At 39.4% G+C, this 16,295-nt stretch overlaps 1 protein-coding gene across 2 annotated transcripts in view; it reads left to right on the top strand.

Annotated features, from left to right (window-relative positions):
- Positions 1-16,295, top strand: part of LOC124552608 (protein spindle-F) — a 154,017-nt gene that overhangs the window by 86,994 nt on the left and 50,728 nt on the right. For both annotated transcript variants that reach the window (XM_047126935.1, XM_047126934.1), the window contains exon 5: positions 645-888. In XM_047126935.1, the coding sequence (XP_046982891.1) occupies positions 645-888 (244 nt within the window). The remainder of the gene's footprint in view (positions 1-644; positions 889-16,295) is intronic.

Genomic DNA, 16,295 nt, shown 5'->3' with positions numbered 1-16,295 from the left:
GTCACTCGATACAACTATTTCATCGTACACTTCTTTTCACAGTGTAAATATTGCGACTCCATTACGTGTTTCATCATCTTTGGCATGTTTACCTATTTGTTGCCAACCTCTGTTTATGATGTTAATACCGTGTGTGTGTGTGTGTGTGTGTGTGTGTGTGTGAGAGAGAGAGAGAGAGAGAGAGAGAGAGAGAGAGAGAGAGAGAGAGAGAGAGAGAGAGAGGGGGGGGGGGGGGGGGGGGGAGATAGAGCCACTCGCTAACAGCTAGTACAAAAGCCGCCACCCCCCCCCCCCCCCCCCAAAAAAAAAGAAAGTTCTATCCCCCCCCTTATCTCACTCACTGACACACACACACACACACACACACACACACACACACACACACGGTATAAACAGAGGTTAGCAGTTAAAAAATGCCGTATTGTTATAAAAACTATAGTTGTAAATTCTAGTATTTAGTTTAGATTGTTGCAGTTCTAGCTTTGCCACCTGTTTTATATTCACAAACATCGTCTGTTGTCTGGATGCAGTACAATTTTGTGCCGGACAATAGGTTTGTGGGCGATTCAATTTCATCAAATACGTAGCTCGCACGGTGACCTGCTCGATCCAGTGACGAGAGAAGTGTGCCGTGTTCCCTCCAGATGGTGGAGCTGCAGAGCGACCACAGCGACGAGGGCCTGGCGTGCGACGGGGCCGCCTCTCAGGCTGCGGTCCGCAACCTCGGCTTCTCGTACCGGGCACACGAGGCGGCCGGCGAAGACGCGTTGGAGGAAGCGGAGGAGGAAGTCCGGGTGCTGTCGGAGAAGCTGGCGGCGGCGAGAGACGCGCTGCGCCGCCAGCAGGTCCAGATGTGCACCCTCTTCGCCGCTTTCAATTCGCGAAAAGGTAAAGTGTCCTTTCTGATGTTCTCAGTGGCGAGCGTTTGCAGTCTCCCTCACAGTTTAGTCATCACTCTCCACACTGTATGACCTCAGTAGAGTGATTCGATGGCACCGGAGGAGTTTCTTCATTGAGCCAGATTAGATTAGATTAGTACTTGTTCCATAGATCATTAATACGACACTTCGTAATGATGGTGGTTGGGAAGTTACCCACTTCCTATATCCAAAATTCAGCTAATGAGTAGAAGGAGTTGCCATTAAGAAATTCTTTTAATTTCCTTTTAAATGTTATATGGCTATCTGTCAGACTTTTAGGTAAGTAACCAAAGACTTTTGTGGCAGCATAATTTACCCCCTTCTGAGCCCAAGTTAGATTTAACCTTGAGTAGTGAAGATCATCCTTTCTCCTAGTGTTGTGGCTCAATGATGAGTTACCCCAGAATATGATGCCATACGAAAGCAGAGAATGAGAGTAGGCATAGAAAGCTAATTTACTCAGATGTATATCGCCAAAATTTGCAATCACCGTAATAGCATAAGTAGCTGAACTCAAACGTTACAGCAGATCCTCAGTGTGTTGCTTCCAGTTTAACCCCTCATCAATGCATAAACCTAGAAATTTTGAATATTCTACCTTGGCTACCGATTTCTGATCGAAGTCTATATTTATTAATGGGGTCATTCCATTTGCTGTGTGGAACTGTATATACAGTGTTTTGTCAAAGTTTAATGAGAGCCCATTTGCAGAGAACCACTTAATGATTTTCTGAAAATCATTGTTTACAATTTCACCAGTTAATTCTTGTCTGTCGGGTAACCGACATACATACATCAGTGCCCGATTTGTTGCCCTCGGTGGCAAAGTTATCTATGGAAAATGGGTGTGGGCAGGTATCGCACGAGTAATGTAAATTGATTAGAAAAAAGTCTAATACACTCAGCACTGCATTGTGTAAAAGTGTCAAGTTTGAACACTGATGGTAACATTCTGCTGACAACACATTATCGTCAAAATCGTTAATTAACAATACAGTGAGGCCAGACACAGATATATGTTCATTACTTACTACATTACTGAACTATCAGTTTATTAACTCACAGTTGCAAAATACTAACACAAATCCTTTACAGAAGAATGGGAACTTGGGGAAGAGCAGTTTGAATTTTTAGAGAAATGTAGGAATACACGAGGCAATACTGACCCTACGATTTCACATAGAAGATATGTTAAGGAAAGGGAAACCAATGTTTATAGTGTTTGTCGACCTAGAGAAAGCTTTTGACAATGTTGACTGGAATACACTCTTTCAAATTCTGAAGGAGGTAGGGGGTAAAATACAGGGAACTAAAGGCTATTTACAATTTGTACAGAAACCAGATGGTAGTTATAAGAGTAGAGGGACATGGAAGGAAAGCAGTGGTTGGGAATGGAGTGAGACAGGGTTGTAGCCTCTCCCCGATGCTATTCAATCTGTATATTGAGCAAGCAGTAAAGGAAACAAAAAGAAAAATTCGGAGTCGGAATTAAAATCCATGGAGAAGAAATAAAAACTTTGAGATTTGCCGATGACATTGTGATTCTGTCAGAGACAGCAAAGGACTTGGAAGAGCAGTTGAACGGAATTGACAGCTTCATGAAAGGAGGACATAAGATGAACACCAACAAAAGCAAAGTGAGGATAATGGCATGTAATCGAATTAAATGCTATTAGGCGAGTAAAATAACTGGTGATGGTCAGAGAAGAGAGGATATAAAATGTAGACTGGCAATGGCAAGAAAAGTGTTTCTGAAGAAAAAAAATTTGTTAACGTCATGTCTAGATTTAACTGTCAGGAATTCTTTTCTGATAGTATTTGTGTGGTGTATTGTCATGTGTGGAAGATAAACATGTACGATAAGCAGTTTAAGCAAGAAAAGAATAGAAGCTTTTGAAATGTGGTGCTACAGAAGAAAGAAAAAGATTATATTGGTAGACCACATAACGAATGAGAAGATGTTGTTGTTGTTGTTGTTGTGGTCTTCAGTCCTGAGACTGGTTTGATGCTACTCTATCCTGTGCAAGCTACTTCATCTCCCAGTGCTTACTGCAACCTACATCCTTCTGAATCTGCTTAGTGTATTCATCTCTTGGTCTCCCTCTATGATTTTTACCCTCCACGCTGCCCTCCAATGCTAAATTTGTGATCCCTTGATGCCTCAGAACATGTCCTACCAACCGGTCCCTTCTTCTTGTCAAGTTGTGCCACAAACTTCTCTTCTCCCCAATTCTATTCAATACCTCCTCATTAGTTACATGATCTACCCATCTAACCTTCAGCATTTTTCTGTAGCACCACATTTCAAAAGCTTTTACTCTCTTCTTGTTCAAACTACTTATCGTCCATGTTTCACTTCCATACGTGGCTACACTCCATACAAATACTTTCAGAAACGATTTCCTGCCCCTTAAATCTATACTTCATGTTAACAAATTCCTTTTCTTCAGAAATGCTTTCCTTGCCATTGCCAGTCTACATTTTACATCCTCTCTACTTCGACCATCATCAGTTATTGTGCTCCCCAAATAGCAAAAACTCCTTTACTACTTTAAGTGTCTCTTTTAGTAATCTAATTCCATCAGCATCACCCGACTTAATTTGACTACATTCCATTATCCTTGTTTTGCTTTTGTTGATGTTCATCTTATACCCTCCTTTCAAGACACTGTCCATTCCGTTCAGCTGCTCTTCCAAGTCCTTTGCTGTCTCTGACAGAATTACAATGTCATCAGCGAACCTCAAAGTTTTTATTTCTTCTCCACTGATTTTAATACCTACTCTGAATTTTTCTTTTGTTCCCTTTACTGCTTGCTCAATATACAGATTGAATAACATCGGGGATAGGCTACAACCCTGTCTCACTCCCTTCCCAACCACTGCTTCCCTTTCATGTACCTCGACTCTTATAACCGCCATCTGGTTTCTGTACAAATTGTAAATAGCCTTTCGCTCCCTGTATTTTACCCCTGCCACCTTTAGAATTTGAAAGAGAGTATTCCAGTCAACATTGTCAAAAGCTTTCTCTAAGTCTACAAATGCTAGATATGTAGGTTTGCCTTTCCTTAATCTTACTTCTAAGATAAGTCGTAAGCTCAGTATAGCCTCACGTGTTCCAACATTTGTACGGAATCCAAACTGATCTTCCCCGAGGTCAGCTTCTACCAGTTTTTCCACTTGTCTTTAAAGAATTTGCATTAGTATTTTGCAGCTGTGATTTATTAAACCCTTCTATTCCAAAGGGCTAAGATTTGGTACACTGAATATATAGACACTGACAGGGAAGATGTAGCAAGTGGTGGACATGATGAATACATCTACATGTATACTCCACAAGCCACATCGTTGTGTGTGGCAGAGAATACTTTGTGTACCATGCCGTTTTTATATAGGAGGAAACAATATATTGGTTGACTCTTCCAGGAACGTATGCTTTCTGGACTTCTAACGGTAAACCATACCGTGATGCAAAATGCATCTCTTGCAGCATCTTCCACTGCAGTTGACTGAGCATCTCCATGTCACTTTTGCACTTACTAAATGGACTTTTAACAAAATGTCCTACTTTTCTTGGAATCTCCTATCATTCAGATCTGTTAGAGATCGCCGACTGACTGGCAATATTCGAGTGTTGGTCGAACTAGTGTTTCGGAAGCTACCTCCTTTGTTAAAGTACTACATTTGCTGAAGAGACTGGATATTCTAGGATTGTCAGAAACCAGATGGAAGGGTTAGAGGCCAGAAATGAGTTCCATTCATCTGTAAAGAATTCGCGTTAGTATTTTGCAGCTGTGACTTATTAAAGTGATAGTTTGGTATTTTTCACATCTGTCAACACCTGCTTTTTTTGGGATTGGAATTATTATATTCTTCTTGAAGTCTGAGGGTATTTCGCCTGTCTCATACATCTTGCTCACCAGATGGTAGAGTTTTGTCAGGACTGGCTCTCCCAAGGCCATCAGTAGTTCTAATAGAATGTTGTCTACTCCCGGGGCCTTGTTTCTACTCAGGTCTTTCAGTGCTCTGTCAAATTCTTCACGCAGTATCATATCTCACATTTCATCTTCATCTACATCCTCTTCTATTTCCATAATATTGTCCTCAAGAACATTGCCCCTGTATAGACCCTCTATATACTCCTTCCACCTTTCTGCTTTCCCTTCTTTGCTTAGAACTGGGTTTCCATCTGAGCTCTTGATATTCATGCAAGTGGCTCTCTTTTCTCCAAAGGTCTCTCTAATTTTGCTGTAGGCAGTATCTATCTTACCCCCTGTGAGATCAGCCTCTAAATTCTTACATTTGTCCTCTAGTCATCCCTGCTTAGCCATTTTGCACTTCCTGTCGACCTCATTTTTGAGACATTTGTATTCCTTTTTGCCTGCTTCATTTACTGCATTTTTATATTTTCTCCTTTCATGAATTAAATTCAGTATTTCTTCTGTTACCCAAGGATTTCTACTAGCCCTCATCTTTTTACCTACTGGATCGTCTGCTGCCTTCACTATTTCATCCCTCAGAGCTACCCATTCTTCTTCTACTGTATTTCTTTCCCCCATTCCTGTCAATTGTTCCCTTATGCTCTCCCTGAAACTCTGTACAACCTCTGGTTTAGTCAGTTTATCCAGGTCCCATCGCCTCAAATTTCCACCTTTTTGCAGTTTCTTCAGTTGTAATCTACAGTTCATAACCAATAGATTGTGGTCAGAGTCCACATCTGCCCTTGGAAATATCTTACAATTTAAAACCTGGTTCCTAAATATCTGTCTTACCATTATATAATCCATCTGATACCTTCTAGTATCTCCAGGATTGTTCCATGTATACAACCTTCTTTTATGATTCTTAAATCAAGTGTTAGCTATGATGAAGTTATGCTCTGTGCAAAATTCTACGAGACGGCTTCCTCTTTCATTGCTTACTCCCAATCCATATTCACCTACTATGTTTCCTTCTCTCCCTTTTCCTACTCTCGAATTCCATCACGAATGACTATTAAATTTTCGTCTCCCTTCACTATCTGAATAATTTCTTTTGTCTGATCATACATTTCTTCAATTTCTTTGTCATTGGCAGAGCTGGTTGGCATATAAACTTGTACTACTGTAGTTGGTGTAGGCTTCGTGTCTATCTTGGCCACAATAATGCGTTCACTATGCTGTTTGTAGTTGCTTACCCGCACTCCTATTTTTTTATTTATTATTAAACCAACTCCTGCATTACCCCTATTTGATTTTGTGTTTATAACACTGTATTCACCTGACGAGAAGTCTTGTTCCTCCCGCCACCGAACTTCACTAATTCCCACTATATTTAACTTTAACCTATCCATTTCCGTTTTTAAATTTTCTAACCTACCTGCCCGATTAAGGGATCTGACATTCCACACACCGATCCATAGAATGCCAGTTTTCTTTCTCCTGATAATGACGTCCTCTTGAGTAGTCCCTGCCCGGAGATCCGAATGGGGGACTATTTTACCTCCGGAATATTTTACCCAAGAGGACGCCATCATCATTTAACCATACAGTTAAAGCTGCAGGCCGTCAGGAAAAATCATGGCTGTAGTTTCCCCTTGCTTTCAGCCGTTCGCAGTACCAGCACAGCAAGGCTGTTTTGGTTTGCGTTACAAGGCCAGATCAGTCAATCATCCAGACTGTTGCCCCTGCGACTACTGAAAAGGCTGCTGCCCCTCTTCAGGAACCACACGTTTGTCTGGCTTCTCAACAGATACCCCTCCATTGCGGTTGCACCTATGGTACGGCCATCTGTATCGCTGAAGCACGCAAGCCTCCCCACCAACAGCAAGGTCCATGGTTCATGGGGGAGAGAAAGTCATGTTATCACCAGATACAGTTGGGATGGAAGAACCAAGAGTGTTATTGATTATATTCTAATAGATAGGGAATGGGGAGAGAAAGTAACAAATGTGATGAGATACTGAATACAAGGGTTCTGAAGTACCAGTAAAGATGGAAACAGAGGATGGTACTGTGATTGAATATCCAGGGAATATAAAAGATCTCAGGAAAGAACACTCTAAGAAACTGTTAAACGCTGAGGAGCAGGGACACGAGGAAACACCAATAATGGAGAAATGGAGAGCAGTTGGGAAGCAGAATTAGGACAAATTACATGGGAAGAAATGGAAATAGCTGTGAAGAACATGAAAGGGGGTTAAAGCCCCAGGACCTGGTGAAGTATCAGTGGACATGATAAGAGCGGCAGGTCCAGTGGGATTGCAGTGGCTGTATAGAGTACCAGCAGGTGCCTGGAGAAATAATATAATACCTGACGATTCGAGAAGAAGAGACATTGTTCCCATATTCAAAAAGGCAATAAAAGATTTTGTAAAAACTATAGAGCAATAACCCTTATGAGTCATACAGCAAGAGTTTTGAAAGAATTTTACTGAATCGAATAAGTGAAAAGATAGAAAAGGAACTAGTGAAGAACAGCATTGACTTAGGAAAGGAAGAAGCAGGATCGACCTGATATTTTCTATCTGTTAACTGATGGAGAAATGTTGGGAGTGTAACAGAAGGGTGATAATGGTTTTTATAGACATAGAAAAGGCATATGACTCAGTTAACAGAGAAAGACTCTGAGAAGAAATGAAGAAGACAGATGTAGAAGATGGATACATTAATGTAATAAAGACAATGTACAGAGGACACAATTGTAGAATTAGAACACCATTGGGGAACTCTGAATACTTCGAAATAAGACAAGGACTTAAACAAGGAAGTATTCTATCTCATGCACTTTTTAATGTTGTAATGGAGGGAATGAATAGGGCAGTTAAAGATATAGTAAAAGAAAAAGACAAAAAGATTATTTTTGCAGATGATATGGTAATATGGAACGATAAAGAGGTAGATGTACAGTTACGGCTTGATGCGTGGAAGGAAATAATGAAAAGGTATGGATTAAAAATAAATAAAGATAAGAGTGAAGTAATGGTATTTGGAAGAGACAAAGGGATCAACGAAAATATTACTTTGAATGGAGAACTCCTCAAAGTGGCAACCAGTTTCACTTATTTAGGGAGTGAAATATCTAGTGATGGAAGAATAACCAATGAAATTAATAGGAGGTTACAGAAGGGAGGCAATGTCTACCTAACAATGGAACACCTTGATTTGGAATAAGGAAGTTTAAGAAAAAGCAAAACTCCTTATGTATAAGAATTATTACTTCCCTGTTGTCACCTATGGAGGAGAAACATGGACAATGACAGACAGGGACTGGAGCAGACTGCAAGCAAGGGAAATGAAATTTCTCAGAGCAGTTAAGGGAAAAACAAGAATGGACAGAGTAAGGACCTTAAACAAGAATGTATGAGAGAAGAAATAAAAAAAAAGAGATTAAGATGGTATGGGCATGTTAAGAGGATGCGTGGGCAGACTCTCCCCAAAATTATGGAAGAACTAAAGATGGATGGAAAAAGACCTAGAGGGCGCCTGAAAACACGGTGGAAAATGGGAGTGAGAATATCTGTGGAAAGGAGAGATGTTACCTGGCAGGAAGGGGAAGGAGGACCGAGCCAATGGAGAGGACTCGTCAGCACCCAGACCCTGCAGTAGCCGGAGCAGGATCCAGATATAGATACAGACTGCTCGGGTGGCTTAATGGTTCAGGTACAGTCTTAACATGCTGAAGGTTGTGGGTTTGAATCTCATAAAGTGCTTTGAATTTTTTTTTTTGTAAGTCCGTATCAAAATAAGTTTGATCATTATTTTTGTCCAATTTTTTGGCTTAAATGGAATTTTTTTATTCCCTTTGTCATGTAATATTAATCATCATATTAACTTCTCCTTTTGTGCTCATTTTTCTTACTATCATTCTTGTTCCTCTTTAAATCTTGTTCATGTGATTTTAATTATTGTTATTTATTAACTTCATTTTAATTTTTTCCATTTTATAATAGTATATTTTTCTCCATTTTATTGCATTCATTATTTCTATTCCTCATTTTGCTTGAATTTCATTTTAGTTACAATCCCTTTTTTTCTAAAAATCTTAATCTGCAATGTTTTTCAATAGTGCAATGAGAATTTATGTTTTAAATGTTTGTATGATGATTACCATTCAGGAAACACCTTGTGGCGAAAAATGTATTTTTGACACCATTGCACAGTCAGTATAAATAGATTATATTGTCTTTTGTTTTTTAATTAGTAGATTAGCATTTTAAAATGTCTAAAATATTATGATAGACAAATAAAGATAAAATTTTCAAATGGAAAAAGAATGACTCAGAGTTAAAAGAAATGAAACGGTTAATGTGGTGATTAATATAATGTGACAAAGGAATAGCAATAAAAAATTACATTTATATCAATTAATTGAATAAAAGTAAGGATCAAAGTTATTTCAAAATGGATTTAATAAAGGCACCTGACAAGATTTAAACCCACAACCTTCTGCATGCGAGACTGTGGATTAACCGTTACACTACCCGAGCAGTCTCTATATCGTTACTCTTTTTAAAGCTATAGAGCATCACGCAAAATTCCAAAATTGTTTTTCATCGATTACTCACAAACGAGTGCTGGACAGGGCGAATTGCTGCAGAGTGTGACACCTTGGACTATAACCTACACGACTGTATAGATTGTTTCAAAAAGTCAGTCCCACCGTGGGAGACACCTCCTTGTTAGTACGTTAGCAGATGTTACAGTTTCTTACATTCCAGTGGCGTGTGGGTTGTGGAAAGAATGACTTCATAAATGCCTCTATGCACACTCTGATTTTGTGCTGAGAAGTATAGAGAATTAATCTCACAAAAATTTCCCAAAGAAGTTTTCTGCAATGTAGAAAAAGAATGGAGTTTATTCAAAGACACTTTAGTTGAAGCAGCTCAAAAAGTATGTGGTAGAACATCTGGAAAGGAAATACTAGTTCACGAAACTGTGTAAATGGACTGTCATTAGCTAATTGATATATAATTTGAAAAATAATGATTAAAAGTTTTTCAGAATTTCCATCACACTCTCTTGTGAGTCAAAGATACGTGACCATTTGCGTTGCCCATCTTTGTGTCCTTTCAATGTCACTCGTTAGTCCCACTCACTCGAGAAATATTCTAAGATTCAATACACGAGTCTTTTGCAAGAAGTCTCCTTTGTCGACCGATTGCGTTTTCCCAGTATCCTGCCAATTGACCGCAGTCTGCCATCTACTTTACCGTGACTGAGGCTATGTGATCATTCTACAGAGCAGTTACCATTAAACTGTCGTACTTCGGATAGGCGGATAGGCCCTGTGAAAAATGAGGGAGTGTAGGACAGTGAAACTTTGTACAAACATTTGTAAGGACACAATGGAAGAGAAATAATGAATAAATGATTGAAAAGAACATATTTTAATTTCCAAACGAGAGAATAGGATTTATTAATTGCACACCGTGTTGGTGTCCCATGTTCCAAACGTTGCTCAGTGTAATGACCGTCTGCATTTGTGATAGCTGCGAAGTTTGTGCAGACGCCAGTTCACAGGTGTTCACAGAATTTTTCAAATGGCGGACCACGCACTGTTCAGCTTTTGGGATGCCGCTCGTGCGCCGCTCAGAGATTGCGCAGTACGTCCGGCACTGTAGCCTTGGCAACAGTAACTTCAACAATTTGTGACACAAATGAGCATCTCCCAGGTGCGATTCCAAATCGCCAATTAATTCAAACTCGAGAATCGTGTTATTTAACCACGGTGCAGGAAGAGGATCTCTCTGTATTTCTTTAATGCGGTAATAATTACAGACGACAGTGTCGGCACTGTTGCTTCAGTTTCGACGAAGCCCTGCTCACCTCGTCAGACCCGTGTCAACTATCTGCAACTGAAATGGTACTTGAATTACGTAACCATTATGGCACCTCACCTGAACCTCTCGATACCAGCAATATTCTACTGTGTTTCTGTAAAGTAGTTAACGTATTTCTGAGACAACATTCAGATTTGATTTCATTAATGTAGAGGTACTTTGATACATCGATATGTTTATATTGCAATGATATTATTCTTATGTGTATTCTTTCTTTTGCCACTATGATCTTTGTCATACTTGTAACTATGATTTTTGGGTGCATAAGCGATTACTAGTTGGTTAGTTGTTAGTGAGTCAGACCTTGAAAAAGTCAAGTGTTGGACGTCATGTTGGAAAGGCGCATATTGTAGTCAGCTTATAAAATGCGAACTTTAACAGTGACTGTGATGGGGATGTTTTCAAGTATGTTTTGTATTGTGGAGTGATGTTTTGTGTGTTACGCGATATTGCAATAAAAGCAATTAAAAGGAAGTGTAACTTAAATTCGGAGTGCTGATTATTTTTTTTACATCACCATTGTGCTAAGTTTCAAAGGTTTAATCTTCAAGAATGGTTTGTGAAACACATCTATAAAACTTTTGAATATAGCAGAATAAAACCTAGGCCTCTTTGCATCCGAGCTTGGAATCACCACCACCTAGATTTTCGACGATTGAGCCATGATTTTACAATGAGATCAGCGTGGGAAACACGAAAAGATGAGTCACTAGTTTATTCATTATTACATGAAATGACTTTATTAACTGTGCTCTAATGACACCTGCCACACAATAACTATGTTGTTGCCCGAAAATGCAGTATTTAGCAGCGTGAGCAACACCACAATCATTATTAAATTTTGACTTTTGTTGTAGTAGGGTTTTTAGAAACTGTAATGCACACTCTGACACTCGTGTTTCGACTCCAGGTCACCGTACCGGTACTGGCACCTAGCGGCAAGTTGTGACACTGACGCTACTGCCGACGCAGATCTGGCAGCACGCAGTCTGAACATCATTCCTGTAAAGTTGGATAGGCGTACAGAAAATAGTTTTCCATTTATAGTGGCTCAAGTAGTGACATTTTAATTATAATGACCCTGTATTTCATATCTTTGCAAATTTTTTTACACAGGTATTTCAAAGAGTTGACTCATTCCAACTGTGACTTATTGATGTTGTAGTCATAGGATACTACTTTTTGTGACGTGCATAATTTTACATTTCTGAACACTAAAAAGGAGGGGTCTATCTATGCGCCACTTTCAAATGATAGCATGTTCTATATTCGTGTCTCTCTCTCTCTCTCTCTCTCTCTCTCTCTCTCTCTCTCTCTCTCTCTCTGTTTCTTTTTAAAGTAATACTTTATTATAGAAAACAGCATCATCTGCAATAATTCTCAGTGTACCCTTTTTTTTTTTTTTTTTTTGCCAAGTCATCAATACACAACATGACCAACAAGGCTTTGAAGACACTAACCTGGGTCACACCCGAAGCTGCTTCTACATCTGTTGACGACTTTCCGTCTCAATATGATGTACTGTGTCCTCCGACTGAGAAATCTACTGTACACTCCCAAAATTTTTTGATACTCCATATAATTATTCATATGTCAGTAATTGTTGCTGTGGTACTGATTGAAACAAGTAAAAGTGTGGTTCAGATACATGAAGCATATGGAAGTTTGTGTGCCTGTCCTGACAAAACTCTACCATCTGGTGAGCAAGATGTATGAGACAGGTGAAATACCCTCAGACTTCAAGAAGAATATAATAATTCCAATCCCAAAGAAAGCAGACGTTGACAAATGTGAAAATTAACGAACTATCAGTTTAATAAGTCACGGCTGCAAAATACTAATGCGAATTCTTTACAGACGAATGGAGAAATTGGTAGAAGCTGACCTTGGGGAAGATAAGTTTGGATTCCGTAGAAATATGGGAACACGTGAGGCAATACTGACCCTATGACTTATCTTAGAAGCTAGATTAAGGAAACGCAAACCTACGTTTCTAGCATTTGTAGACTTAGAGAAAGCTTTTGAGAATGTAGACTGGAATACTCTCTTTCAAATTCTGAAGGGGGCAGGGGTAAAATACAGGGAGCGAATGGCTATTTACAATTTGTACAGAAACCAGATTGCAGTTATAAGAGTCGAGGGACATGAAAGGGAAGCAGTGGTTGGGAAGGGAGTGAGACAGGGTTGTAGCCTCTCTCCGACGTTGTTCAATCTGTATATTGAGCAAGCAGTAAAGGAAACAAAAGAAAAATTTGGAGTCGGAATTAAAATCCATGGAGAAGAAATAAAAACTTTGAGGTTCGCCGATGACATTGTAATTTTGTCAGAGACAGCAAAGGACTTGGAAGAGCAGCTGAACAGAATGGATAGTGTCTTGAAAGGAGGATGTAAGATGAACATCAACAAAAGCAAAACAAGGATAATGGAATGTGAGTCGAATTAATTCGGGTGATGGTGAGGGAATTAGATTAGGAAATGAGACACTTAAAGTAGTAAAGGAGTTTTGCTCTTTGGGGAGCAAAATAACTAATGGTGGTCGAAGTAGAGAGGATATAAAATGTAGACTGGCAATGGCAAGGAAAGCGTTTCTGAAGAAGAGAAATTTGTTAATATTGAGTATAGATTTAAGTGTCAGGAAGTCGTTTCTGAAAGTATATGTATGGAGTGTAGCCATGTATGGAAGTGAAACATGGATGATAAATAGTTTGGACAAGAAGAGAATAGAAGCTTTCGAAATGTGGTGCTACAGAAGAATGCTAAAGATTAGGTGGGTAGATCACATAACTAATGAGGAGGTACTGAGTAGGATTGGGGAGAAGAGGAGGTTGTGGCACAACTTGACAAGAAGAAGGGATCGGTTGGTAGGACGTGTTCTGAGGCATCTAGGGATCACCAATTTAGTATTGGAGGGCAGCGTGGAGGGTAAAAATCGTAGAGGGAGACCAAAAGATGAATACACTAAGCAGATTCAGAAGGATGTAGGTTGCAGTAGGTACTGGGAGATGAAGAAGCTTGCACAGGATAGAGTAGCGTGGAGAACAACAACAACATGGAAGTGTGGCTACCATTTTGATGTAATTGTTATGGTGGTCACAGTCAGTGAGTGCATCTCTAGCAACAGCAGATGCAACATATGTGTACTAAAAAGCAGAAACGTGGTTGTGTTTTGGAGCTAGTTCTCAGCTGTACATGTGGTTTACACCAAAACATATCCCACAAGTTATGCAGCGTGTATACACTCCAGGACGACCGGGAAATCCAGGAAAAACCCAGGAATTTTCTAGAAATTTGGGAATTTTTCATTGTTTTAGTCTTCAGTTAAATTTTTGCAATTTTGACTGGTAAGAACTGATAAACAGCAAAATGTGTCAAAGGCTTTAGGACAAAGACTACGGAATACTTCGTAACAGCAAACTGCTTCCAATGAGTGGGGCGTCACAACTGTTTACATTAAGTTCATTTTGAGCAGTTGCCAGCGGGTGCGTGCGGAGTTGAGTTGCGTACGAGCAGTGCCCTCTCCTGCTTGTTGCTACTTGAAGTGTGGCTGCAGCAGTATCGAGAAGCAGTTGTGCTACACAGAAACATTTTTGTGGCGAGCCCAAGCTGCCAGAATCGTGCGTGCGCAGACCAGTCTGGGTTTTAGTGGGGAAGGGGATAGTGACCCGTGTTTTTGTTTAGTCATTTTGCTGTTTCCTGATGCCCTATTTCCTCTTCATTTACAGTCCACACGTCAAATGAAAGCAAAACGGATTTCTGTGGCGTGGTGCTTTCGAGTCAATTAAAATACGTGCGCATAGATACAGAAGGCTGTTATTAGTTTTAGTTTTCTGATATTATTTTATTTCCACATTTTTGGCAGTTAAGCATTAATCGCCTGGCACAGCAATGAAGTTTTATTTGTCGGTTTGTTAAATAAATGTGACTTTTATTAATTGTGCAGATGCAGTCAGTTTATAAGAAACAAAGTGTTTCATTCCACAGTATCTGCTTGTTTCAGTTGTTCACTGAATTTCAAGTGCACATTTTCTTCTTCAGGCACATGTGTTGTCATGCCAAAAAAATGAATCAGACGTGAGACAATACAGTACTGGTACTCCGAGGAAATTTGAATCCCGAAAAGCACACTGAGAGTATCAGGTTGGGGGTTTACTTCATTGTGAATCTGGAGATGTGAATGAGTGCTTTAAGCCGAATTATGCATTTTAATACGGTTTATTATATTCTGATGCTCTTGGAGTAACCTCTGATCTCCTATTTTGTTTATGACGTCATGTAAGATTTCTTAATGCTATTACGTGTACGAACATACGGGCTTCCTGTGTCATCGTAACTGCCCGTGCGCGGTAACACCTGTTTGCCGGTTCTCTCTGGCAGCTGCTAAAACGAACCCACATCTTAAGAGATCGTGGAAAAATATTGTGAATAGTTCTTCGAAAAGCTTTATTTTTGATGGAAATTTTCTTTTACACAAGGTGAACTGTGTTATGTGTGAGAATCTGCAATGAATTTCTTAAATACAGAGTATTTGACTCTCATTTAAAACTTAAAACTTTCAGGACCAGCCACTTAGAATAATTTTGAGCCCAGAAGACCAGACATTAATCTCATTGTTTAATATTGTACTGGCACATTTGTGTGGTGTATCTTAAAACCTAATACACGCTAAAATGACCAATGTTATATGTGAAAGCTTACATTTTCCTGTGGCTTATTATTCTTCTTCAAGATCAGTGTTATATGTGAAACTGTAGCTTTTCTTGCAGCAATACTGTGTTTAATTTAAACCATTAACTTTTCCTATTTGTGTGTTCACACTACTTAACAGTGATGTTGCCATTTGCTGACTACATCACGTGTCCTGTGCTCTGAATATCTGCTATAATTGGCTGAAGAGATCACGTAACATGACCTACGATTGGCTTACAATAGCGCACTGCAATTTCTGTTTCAACACTTCGGAAACTAACGTGCTGTGTTTGGCAGAATTCGAATTTATACTTTCCTAATATGACAGTATGTACCGTAAATGTTGCTGCACCTCAAAGATCTTTCGAAAATGTGTTTCTTTTCTTTCACCTTGGCGTGTTTTCTAAATAGCCGGGAAGTTCTCGCTGGTGTATAAAACCTTTACCATTCGAAGGATTGATGTTTTTATAGCTCCGAGGGAAAGCACACTGTCACTTATTGTGAAAAAAGTGCATTTTCACCTTGGAAGAAGTGTATTTTCATGTGGGGGATAAAGTGCATTTTTAACCGGGAGATCTGAGAAAAATCAGGGAATATTTTTTTTTTTTTTTTTCTTGTCCGCATATACACCCTGTTTCGTCATGTCTGTAAAAATAGCAGATATTATACATGCATTGTGTCTGTGAGATGGAGGGCAAAATAGATTGGCTACTCAGCATTAGATGTAGCGGGATACTGACCATTTGCATATTGGTATAAAAAGCATCTACAGAAATTAACACCAATTACTTAAAAATCAAAAAGGTAATATAAACAATGTAGGAAAAGATATATTGCTGCTTACCGTAAAGAAGACACATTAAGTTGGAGAC

The sequence above is a fragment of the Schistocerca americana genome, chromosome 10 (assembly GCF_021461395.2).
Source record: "Schistocerca americana isolate TAMUIC-IGC-003095 chromosome 10, iqSchAmer2.1, whole genome shotgun sequence".
Classification (NCBI taxonomy): domain Eukaryota; kingdom Metazoa; phylum Arthropoda; class Insecta; order Orthoptera; family Acrididae; genus Schistocerca; species Schistocerca americana.
The sequence above is the reverse complement of the archived record's forward strand: the minus strand, read 5'-3'. Positions and strand labels throughout refer to the sequence as shown.